Source organism: Eptesicus fuscus, chromosome 12 (genome assembly GCF_027574615.1).
Source record: "Eptesicus fuscus isolate TK198812 chromosome 12, DD_ASM_mEF_20220401, whole genome shotgun sequence".
Taxonomy (NCBI): Eukaryota; Metazoa; Chordata; class Mammalia; order Chiroptera; family Vespertilionidae; genus Eptesicus; species Eptesicus fuscus.
In genome coordinates, this window is record NC_072484.1 from 12617891 (window position 1) to 12632010 (window position 14120).

At 39.7% G+C, this 14120-nt stretch overlaps 1 protein-coding gene across 4 annotated transcripts in view; it reads left to right on the forward strand.

Moving 5' to 3' along the window:
• The window catches only part of NAPB (NSF attachment protein beta), a 37233-nt gene extending 27247 nt beyond the window's left edge, over positions 1-9986 (forward strand). For all 4 annotated transcript variants that reach the window (XM_008141144.3, XM_054723780.1, XM_054723779.1 and 1 more), the window contains 4 exons: positions 7181-7285; positions 7948-8016; positions 8384-8434; positions 9392-9986. In XM_008141144.3, the coding sequence (XP_008139366.1) occupies positions 7181-7285; positions 7948-8016; positions 8384-8434; positions 9392-9502 (336 nt within the window). In that variant the 3' untranslated portion in view covers positions 9503-9986. The remainder of the gene's footprint in view (positions 1-7180; positions 7286-7947; positions 8017-8383; positions 8435-9391) is intronic.
• Positions 9987-14120: the final 4134 nt, after the last annotated feature.

Below are 14120 nucleotides of genomic sequence, written 5' to 3' on the forward strand. Positions count from 1 at the left end.
GGGGAGTGGTTAGGAGGTGATCAGGCTGGCAGGCAGAAGCAGTTAGGGGCAATCAGGCAGGCAGGCGAGCGGTTGGGAGCCAGCAGCGGTGGGATCGGGCCTAAACGGGCAGTCAGACATCCCTGAAGGGGTCCCAGATTGGAGAGAGTGCAGGCTGGGCTGAGGGACACTCCCCCCCCCCCCCCCTGCACAAATTTGGTGCACCGGGCCTCTAGTTATGAATAATGTTGCTATGAACATTTGTGTTCAAGTTTTTGTTGAAAGTATGTTTGCAGTTCTTTTGGCTATATACCTAATATTGGGATTGTTGGAACATGTGTCAACTTTTTGAGGAACTGCCAAATTGTTTTCCATAGTTGCCACACTATTTCACCATCCTATCAGCAATGTACAGTGGTTCCAGTTTTTCACATCCTCACCAATCCTTGTTGTTTTCTGTTTGCTTGTTTGAGAACCATCCTAATGATTGTGAAGCAGTCTCTCAATGTTTCTTTGATTTTCATTTCCCTAATGATTAGTGATGTTGAGTATCTTTTTATGTGCTTATTGGTCATTCATATATCTTCCTTGGAGAAATGTCTATTCAGTTCCTTTGCCCATTTTTGAAACAGGTTACTTGTTTCTTGGTATTGAGTTTTAGATGTTCTTTATATATTCTGGATATTAATCCCTTATTAGATAAGTGATTGCAAATATTTTCTCCTATTCTGTGGGTTGCCCTTTTACTCGGTTGTTAGTGTCCTTTGATACACATAGTTTTAAATTTTTCTTGAGTCAAATTTTTTTTGCCTGTGTTTTTCATGTCATATCCAAGAAATTGCCAAACCCAAGGTCATGAAGCTTTCCCCCTATGTTTTATTCTAAGAGTTTTATAGTTTTAGTTCTCCAGTCTATTTTAAGTTAATGTTTTGTTGTTTGTTTGTTTGTTTTTTAGAATTTTTTTTAAAATATATTTTATTGATTTATTACAGTGAGGAAGAGAGAGGGATAGAGAGGGATAGAGAGTTAGAAACATCGATGAGAGAGAAACATCAACCAGCTGCCTCTTGCACACCCCCCACTGGGGATGTGCCCACAACCAAGGTACATGCCCCTGACCGGAATCGAACCTGGGACCTTTCAGTCCGCAGGCCGACGCTCTATCCACTGAGCCAAACCGGTTTCGGCTAAGTTAATGTTTTGTATATGGTCTTAGTTAAGGATTCAACTGCATTCTTTTTTACCTGTATATTTTCAGTGTTCTCACTACTACTTGTTTAATACACCATCCTTTTGCCATTGAATGGTCTTGGTACCTTGTTGAAAATTGACCAATATGCAAAGGTTTATTTCTGGGCTCTCTGTTTTAATCCATTGATATGTATGTCTGTCTTTATGCCAATATCACATTGTTTGATTACTGTAGCTTTGTAGTAAATTTTGAAGTCAGGAAATGTGAGAGTCTTCCAAGGAACTTGGTTTGTTTGTTTGTTTGTTTATCCTCACCCAAGGATTATTTTTCCATTGATTTTTAGAGATAGTAGAAGGGAGGGAAAGGGGAAGAGAGAGAGAAACATTGATGTGAAAGATACATTGATTAGTTGCCCTCTGCATGTGCACCCAGCCAGGGCAGGGAACAAACCTGCCACCCAGGTATGTGCCCTTGACTGGAAATCGAACCCGCAACCTTTCGTGTGCAGGACAACCCTCTAAGTACTGAGCCACACCAGGCAGGGCCAACTTCTTCTGTAAAGATTGCTTTGACTGTTTGGAGTTGTTGCATTTCCATATGAGTTTTAGGATCAGCTTGTCAAACTCTGCTAAGAAATCAACTAGAATTTTGATGGGGATTGCATTGAATCTATAGACCAATTTGGAAAATGTTGTCATCAAGTCTTATAGTCTGTGAACACAAGGTGCCTTTCCATTTATTTAGATCTTTAATTTTGTTCAATGTTTTATAGTTTTCAGTGTGCAAGTCTTGCACTTACTTCTAAGTATTTTATTCTTTTTGACGCTATTATAAATGGAATTATTTTCTTAATTTCCTTTTCAGATTATTAAATGTTAGTTTTATATACTGCAACCTTGCTGAACTTATTTATTAGCTCTAATTTTTGTTTTGTGGATTTTTTTATATACAAAATCATGTTATCTGCAATAGTGATAGTTTCATAACTTCTCCAATCTGAATGCCCTTTATTTCATTTTCTTGTCATTTGTTTCTGGCTAGAACTTCCAGTACAATGTTAATAGAAGTAGCAAGGGCAGACATCCTCACCTTGTTCCCATCTTCAGAAGAAAGCTTTCAGCTTTTCGCCATTAAGTATATTGATAGCTGTGGGTTTCTTAATAGATATCCTTTGTTAGTTTGAGGAAGTTCTCTTTTCTTCCTACTTTAACTGTTTTTATCATCAAAGGGTATTGACTTTTGTCAAGTGCTTTTTCTGCATCTGTTGAGAGGATCAGGTGTTTTTTGTCCTTTAAGTCTACTAAGATAGTATATTTCATTGATTTTTATATGTTGAACCAACCTTATATTCCTGGGACAAATCTTACTTGGTCATTGCAATGTTTAGGGGACTCCAAGAACATCTTCAGGTTTAATAATTCTCTAGGATTCATAGAACTCAATGCAAGGTGTTATACTCACAGTTATGTTTTATTATTAAAAAGATACAAATTAAACTCAGCTAAAGTAAGAGGTGCCTGCCATAGTGTAGGGTCCAGAGTTCCACATGTGGAACTTTCTGTTGTCCTCCCCCTGTAGAGTTGTACAGCCAGCACTTACTTCACTTAACAATATGTGAAAATATGCATAGAGTATTGACAAGAAGGGGAGCTCACTGAATGTAGTGTCTGAAGTTTTTACTGGGGCTCAGTCATGTAGATGTGGTTGACTCTTATCAGGCAGGACATTCCAAGGGTTTAGAAATTACCACCCAGGAGTCATGGACAAAAGCCAGACCTCGCTTTAGACAAATTAATCCTTAACTGTATAGTCATGTAATCCTTTTTGTAAGTTGCCAAAATTATTTTGCTAATATTTTGTCGAGGATTTTGCATTTATATTCACAAGGGATATTGATCTTTAATTTTATTTTTTCTTGTGGTGTGTTTGTGTGGTTTTGGTAGCAAGGTAATACTAGCCTCATAGAATAAGTTGGGAAGTTTAAGTGTTTGGAGATTTTCCTGTTATCTCTTTGTTGTTGAATTCTAGTTTGATTCCACTGTTGTTGGAAAACACTCTATGGTTTCAATTTTTATAAATTTGTAGGGGTTGGTTTTATAGCCCAGAGTATGGTCTTTCTTGGCATATGTTCTGTAGTTCTGCTGTTCCTGGGTGGCATATTCTATGAATGTTAATTAGATTTCCTTGGTTGATGGTGTTGAGTTCTATATACTTGCTAATTTTCCTTTCTAGAGCTATCCATTGATGAGCTTGGAGAGTTGAAATCTGCAACTATTATTGTGGGTTTGTGTATCTCTCCTTTCATTTCTGTCGGTCTGCTATGTTGCTTGCTGCATACATGTTTAGGATTGCTGTCTTCTTGGTGGGTTGACACCTTTATCACTATACAGAGTGAGGCAAAAGTAGGTTTATAGTTGTGAGTATGCAAAACACAGAATTTATTCTTGTATTACTCTTTATTAATTATTATATTATTTTCCATACAAACAACTGTAAATCTAGTTTTGCCCCACCCTGTATAGTATAATTGTCTTTGCTCTGAAGTCTACTTTGTTTGATATTAATACAGCCTTTCCTGCTTTCTTTTGATTAATGTTTATATATGTCTTTTTGCATACTTTTTCTTTTGACCTGCCTATCCTATCTAATAAAGAGGGAATATGCTAATTGACCATCATCCCCTCACAAGATGGTGGTGCCCAAGCCAATAAAGAGGGGATAGGCTAATTGACTGCCTAGCCCTCACAAGATGGCGGCACCCACAGCCACAAGATGGTGGCACCCAGTCCCCTCAGCCCCACCTCATCCAGCTGGAGTCCCCCAGTCCCCTCAGCCCAACTGGGGAAGGCAGTTGGGGGCGATTGGGCTGGCAGGGGAGGGCAGTTGGGGACAATCATGCCGGCAGGGGAGCAGTTAGGCGTCAATCAGGCCAGCAGGGGAGCAGTTAGGGGACTATCAGGCTGGCAGGCAGAGTGGTTAGGGGCAATCAGGAAGGCAGGCAGGTGAGTGGTTAGGAGCCAGCAGTCCTGGATTGTGAGAGGGATGTCCCAGATTGGAGAGGGTGCAGGCTGGGCTGAGGGACACCGCCCCCCCCCCCCCCGCCTCCCCGTGCATGAATTTTGTGCACCGGGCCTCTCGTATCATTATAATTGAAGTGAGTTTCATATGGACAGTTTATTGCTTTTTCATTCACTTTGCTAATTAGCATATTTAGACAACATTTATTATAATTATTGTTATATTAGGGCTTACGTTTACCATTTTATATTTGTTTTCTATTTATGTTATTTTACATTTCTCTGTTTTCTATTTTCCTGCCTTTCAGTGGGTGACTTATCTGTAGTGTTTTTGAGTATGGCTTTTTTAGTGATTGCTCTAGCTGTTACATTTGTATAACTTATCATAGGCTAATGGGGACTTCATTTTGTTACTTCCAGTGAAATATAGAAATCTTACCTTTCTTTTTACTGTCTGTTCAATATATAACTCTTAAATGTTTTCTTTATGTACTTTTATAACTACAGTTTTTGCTTCAACCATCAAACATAATTTAGAAAACTCAAGAGAAGAAAAGCTTATTGTATTCACCATATTTTGTTTGCTGTGTTCTTGCTTCCTTCCTGATGTTTTGAGATTCAGTCTTTTATTGTTTCCTTTCTGCTTAAAGAATATCCTTTTACCATTCTTTTAGGTTGGCAACATACATTTTTGTTTTCCTTTATCTGGGAATGTTTTGATTTTCTTTTCCTTCCTGAAGCATATTTTCCTTGGGTATACAATTCTGGGTTGATGTTTTGTTTTGTTTTAGTACTTGAAAAAGTGCCACTATGGCCATTGTGGTTTCTAGTAAAAAGTTGGCTCTTATTCACATTGATTTTCCCCTGTAAATAAGAGGTTAGTTTTCTCTGGCTGCTTTCAATTTTTTTTCTTTAACTTTTAGTTTTCAGAAGTTAATGTGGTCTGGCATAGATAGCTTTGCTTTTATCCTGTTTGGGTTTCAATAAACTTCTTAAATCTGTAGGCTCTTGCTTCTTGCCAAATTTGGGAAATTTTTAGCCATTATTTCTTATAATATATTTTTAGCTGCTCTCTTTTTCTCCTCCCCTTCCAGGTCTCAGAGGATGCTAATGTTAGACCTCATTTCATGGTCACGTAGGTCCCTGATGGTTTGCTTATTGTTTTTTGTTGTTTGTTTCTTGTTTTTCCGTTTGTCTTCTCTCTGTTGTTGAGACTAATTTCTAATGTTCTTTCATCAGTTTGTGGATTCATCTCTCCCATTTATTCTGCTGTGGAGCCAATCTTCTTTTTATGTGGTTTTGTGTTTTTCGGTTCTGAGATTTCCATTTGGTTCTTCTTTATGTCTTCTGGGATTTTTTGTTGTGAATTTCTTTTTTGTTGATGTTGATTTTGCTTTCTGTTTTTTGTTTTGTTTTGTTTTACTTTCAGGTGTTTTTGTGTTACTATTTTGAAGCATTTTTATGAGGGCTCTTTCAAAACCTTTGTTATATAATACTAACATTTCTGCCATCTAAGAGCTGTCATCTGTTGGTTGTCTTTTTTCATTCAGCTTAAGATCTTTCCCTTTTTTTGTATGGCGAGTAAGTTTCCAATGAAAACTGAGCATTTTTACCCTAACCCTAACCCTAACCCTATTACTTAAACCTTCTCTGTCAGCTGGCTTTCTGTGACATTGCTCTGGCTGGGGAAGGGTGTGTTGCCTCATTACTGCCAGGTGGAGGCTTCCCAGTTGGCCTCCATTGACATCTGGGGGTAGGCCCTCGTTTCATTCCAGCTCCTGCTTGCTGTCCAGCACCTCCATGGTGGGGTTGTCCTTGTTACTGCCAGGTGATGGTGAAAGCCGTAGCCCTCCACTAGGCCTCTTCTGAAACCATGCCTGCTGGGAGATGAGAATACCGGTTCTGCTGGGCAGATGGAATCCAGGCTGCCTGTGTGGGCTGCACTGCCTCAGCTGCAGGGGAGAGGGTGGGCTCATTACTAGCTGGCGGGGATGAAGGCTGCTCCCTTCTTGGCCTTCTCTCAAGTCACCTTGGCAGGAAGGTTGGGCTCCTCTTTGCAGTCTCGAAAGGATGGACATCTTGATTTCCTCTTTGGCCTTTGATGATGTGAGTGAGGTTAAGGCCACAGTTTTCTTGTGGTATTTGGCTAGAATAGAGCAGTTATTGTCTAAACATTTTCTGTCTTACTATGCTAACCTGCCTCTTCCCTAGTCCTTTGGCTAAAGACAGCAAACTTTTGTCTAGTCTTTTTTTTTTTTTTTAATCTGTATCCAATGACTTTTATGCCAGCTTTTTCTATAAAAAGTCAGGAGTATATGAAAGAAAAAGAAAACCCAGGGAATTCATTGTCATGTTTTCCATTGTGTCTTAAGGTCCCTATCAGTCTTCAGTTTTCTCTCCGCCTTTCAGTTTTACATTTGTTTCCTATAAAATGACGGGGGCTTTAGTCATACTTAGGAGGAATAGAGGACAGGATGTCTGTTCCATCTTCCTACAGGTCACAGTCTTCTGAGTTCATTTTTAAGTGGTTAACATTTTATGTGTTAAATATTATTTCTTCTAGTAAAATTTCTAGTTATAATATTGGATTAAAAGAATGTATTTCATAGCTAAACTAACATAAGATACAGAATTATTTTCTAAAGGCAATAGATGATAATCAGTTTGCCTAATGTAAGAAGCCAGACCTTTAAAAATATATATATATATATATATATATTATGTATGACACATAGACATGGACAACAATGTAGTGATAGCCAGTTAGAAAGGGGGGTGTGGGGAGGAGAAAGTGGACAAAGGGGGATAAACTGGGCGGAAAGAGACTTGACTTCGGGTGGTGAGTGCATGATGCGCTATGCAGATGATGTTTTATTGAGCTGTTCACTTGAAACCTGTATGATTTTATTAACCAATGTCATCCCAATAACTTCAATTTTTTAAAAAAGCAAAAAAACCAAACCTTTTACATCTAACTGCTTTCTGTGCCTAGGTTGGGGCAAACACCATGGATAATCCTCTGTTGAAGTACAGCGCAAAGGATTACTTCTTTAAAGCAGCCCTCTGTCACTTCATAGTCGATGAGTTGAATGCCAAGGTATGGTCAGTCCCTCAGTACTCGTGTTCTGATGCACACGACCCATGAGAGCGGGCCTCACTCCGGTACTCTTGTTGTTCTTGATATCACTTCGTTTGGGTGATATTCGTTAGTTGCAAGACTAAACTGGGTACCTTAAAAAAATATATAAGACACCTGTTTATGAGTTTTAAGAATTAGATTTGGTTTACAACATCTTCTCTACAGCAACCTAATTCTGGAAAATTGGTTTAGAAATAGATTCTTAACTGAAATTGAAAATCAAAATAGATAGGATTCCTGTGATTTTTGATGAATTAAATACATACTTATACAGTTAAATAGGATATAGATGAATCTTACTGAAGCTAATAGAATGTTCAGCCCTAGCTGGTTTGGCTCAGTGGATAGAGCGTCGGCCTGCGGAACAAAGGGTCCTAGGTTTGATTCTGGTCAAGGGCACATGCCTGGGTTTGCAGGCTCTATCCCCAGTAGGGGGCGTGCAGGAGGCAGCCAATCAATGATTCTCTGTCATTATTGATGTTTCTATCTCTCCCTCTCCCTTCCTCTCTGAAATCAATAAAAATATGTTTAAAAAATAAAAACATTTTAAAAAAGAATGTTCAAAGCTTTGTTTCCTGGTTTAGTGAGTCAGACACTAACCAGTGTTTTTTCTCTCTCAGCTTGCTCTTGAGAAATATGAGGAAATGTTTCCAGCATTTACTGATTCAAGAGAATGTAAATTATTGAAAGTAAGTAATATTAGGACTTCGAAGAAAAAGCCTTTGCTGTCAGGTGGAACTGGGTGTGAAGTGAAGGATAAATCTGCAGAGTCTGCGGAAGAGCCTTTCCTACTTTTGCATATTAGGTTTCAAATGCCACTGAGAGTCAGGGACACAGTGTTGTGTTCTGCAGGCAATTCAGAAATGTTAGCACAAACACTGGACCCAGGGCTTGGGGCAATTCTTTATTTGTACTTGAATATTTCTCCAATTTTATAAAGTATTTGCAACATCAATTAATGTGATACTAAGGCTACTTCTGTGTTTAAAGTATCTCTATTCACAGATGGAACTTTCTTAGCCTACCAAACTAATTTTTCCATATTTATGTTACTAGAAACTTCTAGAAGCTCATGAAGAACAGAACAGTGAAGCTTACACTGAAGCAGTAAGTTATGTCTTTGAAATATAATAAATACTTCGAAGGTTTATTACTGAAACTTTTTCTTCTTTTCATTTTGTAAATGTGAACATTTATTTGAACATTATTCCAGTATACCTAATTGTATTTTCCAATGGTCATGTTTTTTTATATCCCGCAAACCTATACAATTATATTGTTTCATTAGCCATGGTAAATTTAACTATAAGGCAAATTCAAGAAAAAAAAATCATATACTGTTATAATTTGCTGTTTGAATGTTTTCTTTTGAAAATAATATGCTCCGTAAATAAGTGTAAAGTAAAATCAGTTCAGTACAATTTAAAATATAAAAACAAAGCAGTGAGAGTTTTCTATATTCCTGGTATAACATAAATGGAAGATTTTTTCTTTATATTCATCTACCTTCTGTTTTCCCATCTTTTGCCATCTTATGTTTAGAGTCAAACAAGTTTCTCAGTATCTGCCATTAATATATTTATCATGGCTTTTGCTGCAAAACCATTTACATCCTATTGAAGTCTTATTCTTTATTAATGTGTTGCAATGAGTTAAAGGAATCCTGCTTCCATACATCCTGTCTCTACAAATACCTTTTTTCTTGTTCAGTGTGTATTGGAACACTGTTAATTTTCCATGTTCCCTTCTAAGTCTTATACATGGTCTAATTTCCTTTGTCATATTAGTTGTGCTTTTTTTTTCCAATTATAAAGGCTGTTAGGGATTTTTGTCATCACATGTTATATACAGACTAATATAAAAGGCACAGAAACTTGTTAATAACTCCATCAAAATAGGCAGAGAATAATGAAAAAATAAACAATTTTTAATGACTGTTATGAACTGGAATGAATAATTTTAAATGAAGAAAGTTGGTTGATTATCACTATTTAAATTTAAACAGCTGCTTTATTTCAATTACATTTCCATAGACTAATTCCTGTTCCTCTAACCTTAAACTAGGTGAAGGAATTTGACTCAATATCTCGCTTGGATCAGTGGCTTACTACCATGTTGCTTCGTATCAAAAAGTCCATCCAAGGGGATGGAGAAGGAGACGGAGACCTAAAGTGAAACATTTATATGTCTTTGTGGCATGCAGCTAACTCCTTTTTAGTTCCTCTTAGGGCCAAGTGATCTTTATGGGATGCCCATTTAATGGCTTAGTTTTGTTGCACATGAACTAAACGATGCGTGTGTGTTTGCCGTGTTTATATCACTGTTAAGCAAATGGATAAAAGAATCTTCTGTATCTTCTGTGCATATTGTGGGTGTGAGTGGATATTTCATGCTTGCCAGAGTCCCCAGAGTTTTCTGACTACTACTTCAGAATTTTATTCTTATTTGATATTTGCAGAGTCATGTTTAATTTTGCCACATATTCTGTCCTTTTTCTTGGACTTGAGTATCTAACCCAATTTGCTCTAATCGATGCTTTGCATACTCTGTAAATTTGCATCTGGATGTATTCTCTAAGTGTATGTATTTAGTTTAGGGTGGTTGTTAGGAATCAGTTGATGACTTTCTTTATTATAAATTTGTTGTTGTTATCTTGTGATTTTTTGATGATACTAATGACCAGTTTCTGCTTTTGATATTGTTCCCTATGCTAACATGCATGTGAAAATTCAGAACACAGGTCTGCCTGCATCTCTTACACTTGCTTATGTGTGTGGATGAATGTCAAGGTGGGTTTGACTGCTTTGTATTTACACACACACACACACACACACACACACACAAATATATAAGATCTGTGAGAAATGGAAATTTTCCTTTTCCTAGACCTGGTTTCCACTTTTAGTTGGCGGGAAATCCTTTTCTTTATATTCACACTAGAGGCCCAGTGCACGAAATTCGTGCATGGGGCAGGGGGTGTTCCTCAGCCCAGCCTGCACCCTCTGCAATCTGGGACCCCGAGAGAGGTGTCCGACCGCCCGTCAAACGGGCCTAAATGGGCAGTCAGACATCCCTCTCACAATCCAGGACTGCTGGCTCCCAACTGCTCGCCTGTCTGCCTTCCTGATTGCCCCTAACCACTTCTGCCTGCCATCCTGATCACCACCTAACCACTCCCCTGCCAGCCTGATTGATGCCCAACTGCTCCCCTGCAGGCCTGGTTACCCCTAACTTCCCTCCCCTGCAGGCCTGGTCACCCCTAACCGCCCTTCCCTGCAGGCCCGGTTGCCCCCAACTTCCCTCCTCTGCCGGCCTGGTAACCCCTAACTGCCCTCCCCTGCAGGCTTGATCGCCCCCAACTGCCCTCCCTTTCAGGCCTGGTCCCTCACAACTGCCCTCCCCTGCTGGCCATCTTGTGGTGGCTATCTTGTGTCCACATGGGGGAAGCCATTTTTGAGCACATGGGGGCAGCCATCTTGTGTGTTGGAGTGATGGTCATTTGCAATTACTCTTTTATTAGATAGGATAGAGGCCTGGTGCATGGGTGGGGGCCAGCTGGTTTGCCCTGAAGGGTGTCCTGGATCAGGGTGGGGGTTCCGTTGGGGCGTGGGGTGGCCTGGGCGAGGGGCCTGTGGTGGTGTGCAGGCTGGCCACGCCCCCCGGCGACCCAAGTGGAGGCCCTGGTATCTGGGATTTATTTATCTTCTATAATTGAAACTTTGTAGCCTTGAGTGGAGGCCTAGGCCGGCCAGGGTGTGCAGAAAGCTTGGCTTCCTCCATTACCAGGGAAACCCAAGCCTCCTGCTCACTCCGTGGCTGCAGCCATCTTGGTCAGGTTAATTTGCATACTCGCTCCTGATTGGCTGGTGGGCATGGCTTGTGGGTGTAGCAGAGTGATGGTTAATTTGCATGTTACTCTTTTATTAGATAGGATAAAAGTGTTGTAACTGGCACACCCCTTCTCTTTACTTTCATGGTCATACTCTTTCCCACATTGAGAAGCCTGCCTTGATGCCACAGTCATGCACATCCTCATTAGGGCCCAGAGATTAGAAGTCAAAGCTTGAGAAAGGGTTTCAGTAACTTTATCCATTTATTGACCATGATGGGTTAGGTAGGATATATATTGTACAGAGATTTACTATATGCCTCCAACTAGCTTCTCAGGAGACTGTATTTTCTTCTTAGCTGATGGGATTGTTTTAGCTTTTGTATTTGAACTTTGAATTCTATCCTTTTGTGTTACATGATAAGTGCTCTATTAATTTATGAACTTGACCCCTACCCATTATGTTACATGCTGACATTGTACGTTAGACGTGGTCTTGTTTTTTGAATCTCCTCTGTACATATTTTTTTTTGTTAATCCTCATCCAAGGATATTTTTTTCCATTGATTTTTTTTTTTAGAGAGAGTGAATGGGAGGGGTGGGGGGAGAGAAACATCGATGTGAGAAAGACACATCAATTGGTTGCCTCCTACATGTGATCCAACCAGGGCCTGGGATCAAACCTGCTACCCAGGTATGTGCTCTAGACCAGGAATCGAACCCGTGACCCTTTGGTGCGCTCTAACCACTGAGTGAAACTGGCCAGAGCTCCTCTGTGCCTATTTTTAGGCTTAAATGATTTACGTTTGATGTGCATTTGTTGCCATATATAGCCTGTGTTTTTTTCTAACTTGTGCTGCTCTCATTAATGTCAGGTAATGAAATTTCCCATGTTATGTTAGATAGTAACTAGTATTTAAATGATGTTTTCATTTTGGGGTGGCCCTCAACTGGAATTAATAGGCTTTGTTGGATAGAACTAGAGTGTGCCCAAAGAGCTCAGTGAGGAAGAAGGTTTGGGGATGATGACTGGGTTAATCCGGGGTGAAGGAGAAAGTAGCAGAAAAAGAAAAGGGCAGCTGAGGCCCAGCTGTGGAGGCTGTTTCTCAGGTGGCTGTGAGGATTCCTGGCTGTACTTGAGAGTGATGTGTGCAAGGTGGGCTGATGGAGAGAAAGGTGTCGTACTATCCTCTGAAGGCATAGGAATGGACCAGAAGACACGGGCACTCTGGCGATGGGCCCCGGAATCTGATAAGGATTTATTTTTTCCTTCGAAAGTCAGGGATTCTTAAAAGAAAGCTGGCTATTACAGTACAGATTTGGAACGTAGCTTGTTTGGTACTTGATTTCCTGTTGGGCTCTCTTATGAAAATATTATAGAAAAGTGGGGTTTTGTTGCTTTATCTAATATATTCCACAACCATTCAACTGTGCTTTTGTAACAAGCTTTTTTCCAGATGCACTTTGTGAAAGTGAGGTGTGGGGAGTGCTTTTGCAGCCCATGTCCTCTGGCCATAGGTCTGCCCATCTGGAGAGCATGTAAATCCCAGCCAATCAACATGCTTCTTCCATCACTAGTTTAGAAAGTGTGTTTCTACTCTTTAAAAGAGCCTTCTGGTCTGACCACTTAAAAGTAAAAACTAAATGCTTTGTTTTAAGGCAGCTCCATTTAGCTTTATCATGATTCCTTAACAAACCCACCTGAAAAAGAGGTATGGTTTTTAAAAAATAATATTGGTAACATTTTGTGATGTCAGAGACTTGCTCTTTTGAAAGAAACAATGGTATCAGGGCCTGAGTTAAGAATTTTTAAATATTTCACATGAAAGAGTAAAAATAACTGTGATGACTAGAACAGACTGACTAGTGGGTGAAAGGAAAAGGAGAGGGAGAAAACCCCATTAACAGTATCCAAACTTCCTTCCTTGAAATGTTCCATTGTTGAATGTAGGGTAGTGCTGTGACACAGAGGCCCAAGGTATGTTCTCAGGATCTAGAGAATGTTATTTATGAACAAAATGTAATGACTGTTACGTTATAGTTCTTGTATTTTAGCAAATCTCGGGTTAGTTTATAGTCAAAATCAGCGGTGGCAACGTTTTTATAGCTTGTGCGAGTTCCTTTTTTATTTAATGATTTGAAAACAGTATTTTTGCAGTTGTGACTGTGTGCGATGATGTCACTATAACCACAGTGTGTGCATTTATTGTTTCCTCTGATGCTGTGCATTTAAAATATTCAAATGCAAACCTCTGTGGCTTCCTTTGGAGGGTTTGGCAGCACAGCATGCTGCCCGTGACCCACCACTAGTGGCGTGCGTGCAGGGTCCTGCCTGGGAAGTTCTGAATCGGTCACTGGTGTTCTCCGGTGGAGGATTGTATTATGGAAACTAACCATAAATCTACCATAGCAGAAAAGTGTATGTATGTTTTATGTGAACTTGTACAGTAAATAAAGTGGAAATTATGAGTAATATTTTTGACAGGTCTTTCCTACCTAAATCTACACAAATCACAAGTAGCTTCCTTTTCTTGAACTTGTTCCTATTAAGTTGAAGACAGTGAACATTAATATTCTCTAGGCTCTTTGTATATCCATTGAAATATAAGTGTGACTATGTTAAAATCTCTTATTACTTAGTGGAAATTCAGGGCACTGTAATGGTTTCGGAAGCTGAGGATTTACAAAAGAAGCCCTGGTTTTAATCTTCATACAGTCCGCAAAGTTTGCAGTGACTGTAAGCCTCCCGTTCTCATCCCTTTCAGCTGCCCCCTTAAGGAATGTTGGGCTACAGTCACTTGCAAAGTTAAGGATTGGTTCACAGAAAACTGCTGGCGGGGCGGGGGCGGGCGGGGAGGGATGAAGGAACCATGAAGCCACTCAACTCTGTTGGCAGTGTGGGCATTTATTTACCGTTGCAGATATCTGTACAGGGTCAGCACATGCCCCTGGGGAAGGTTGAAC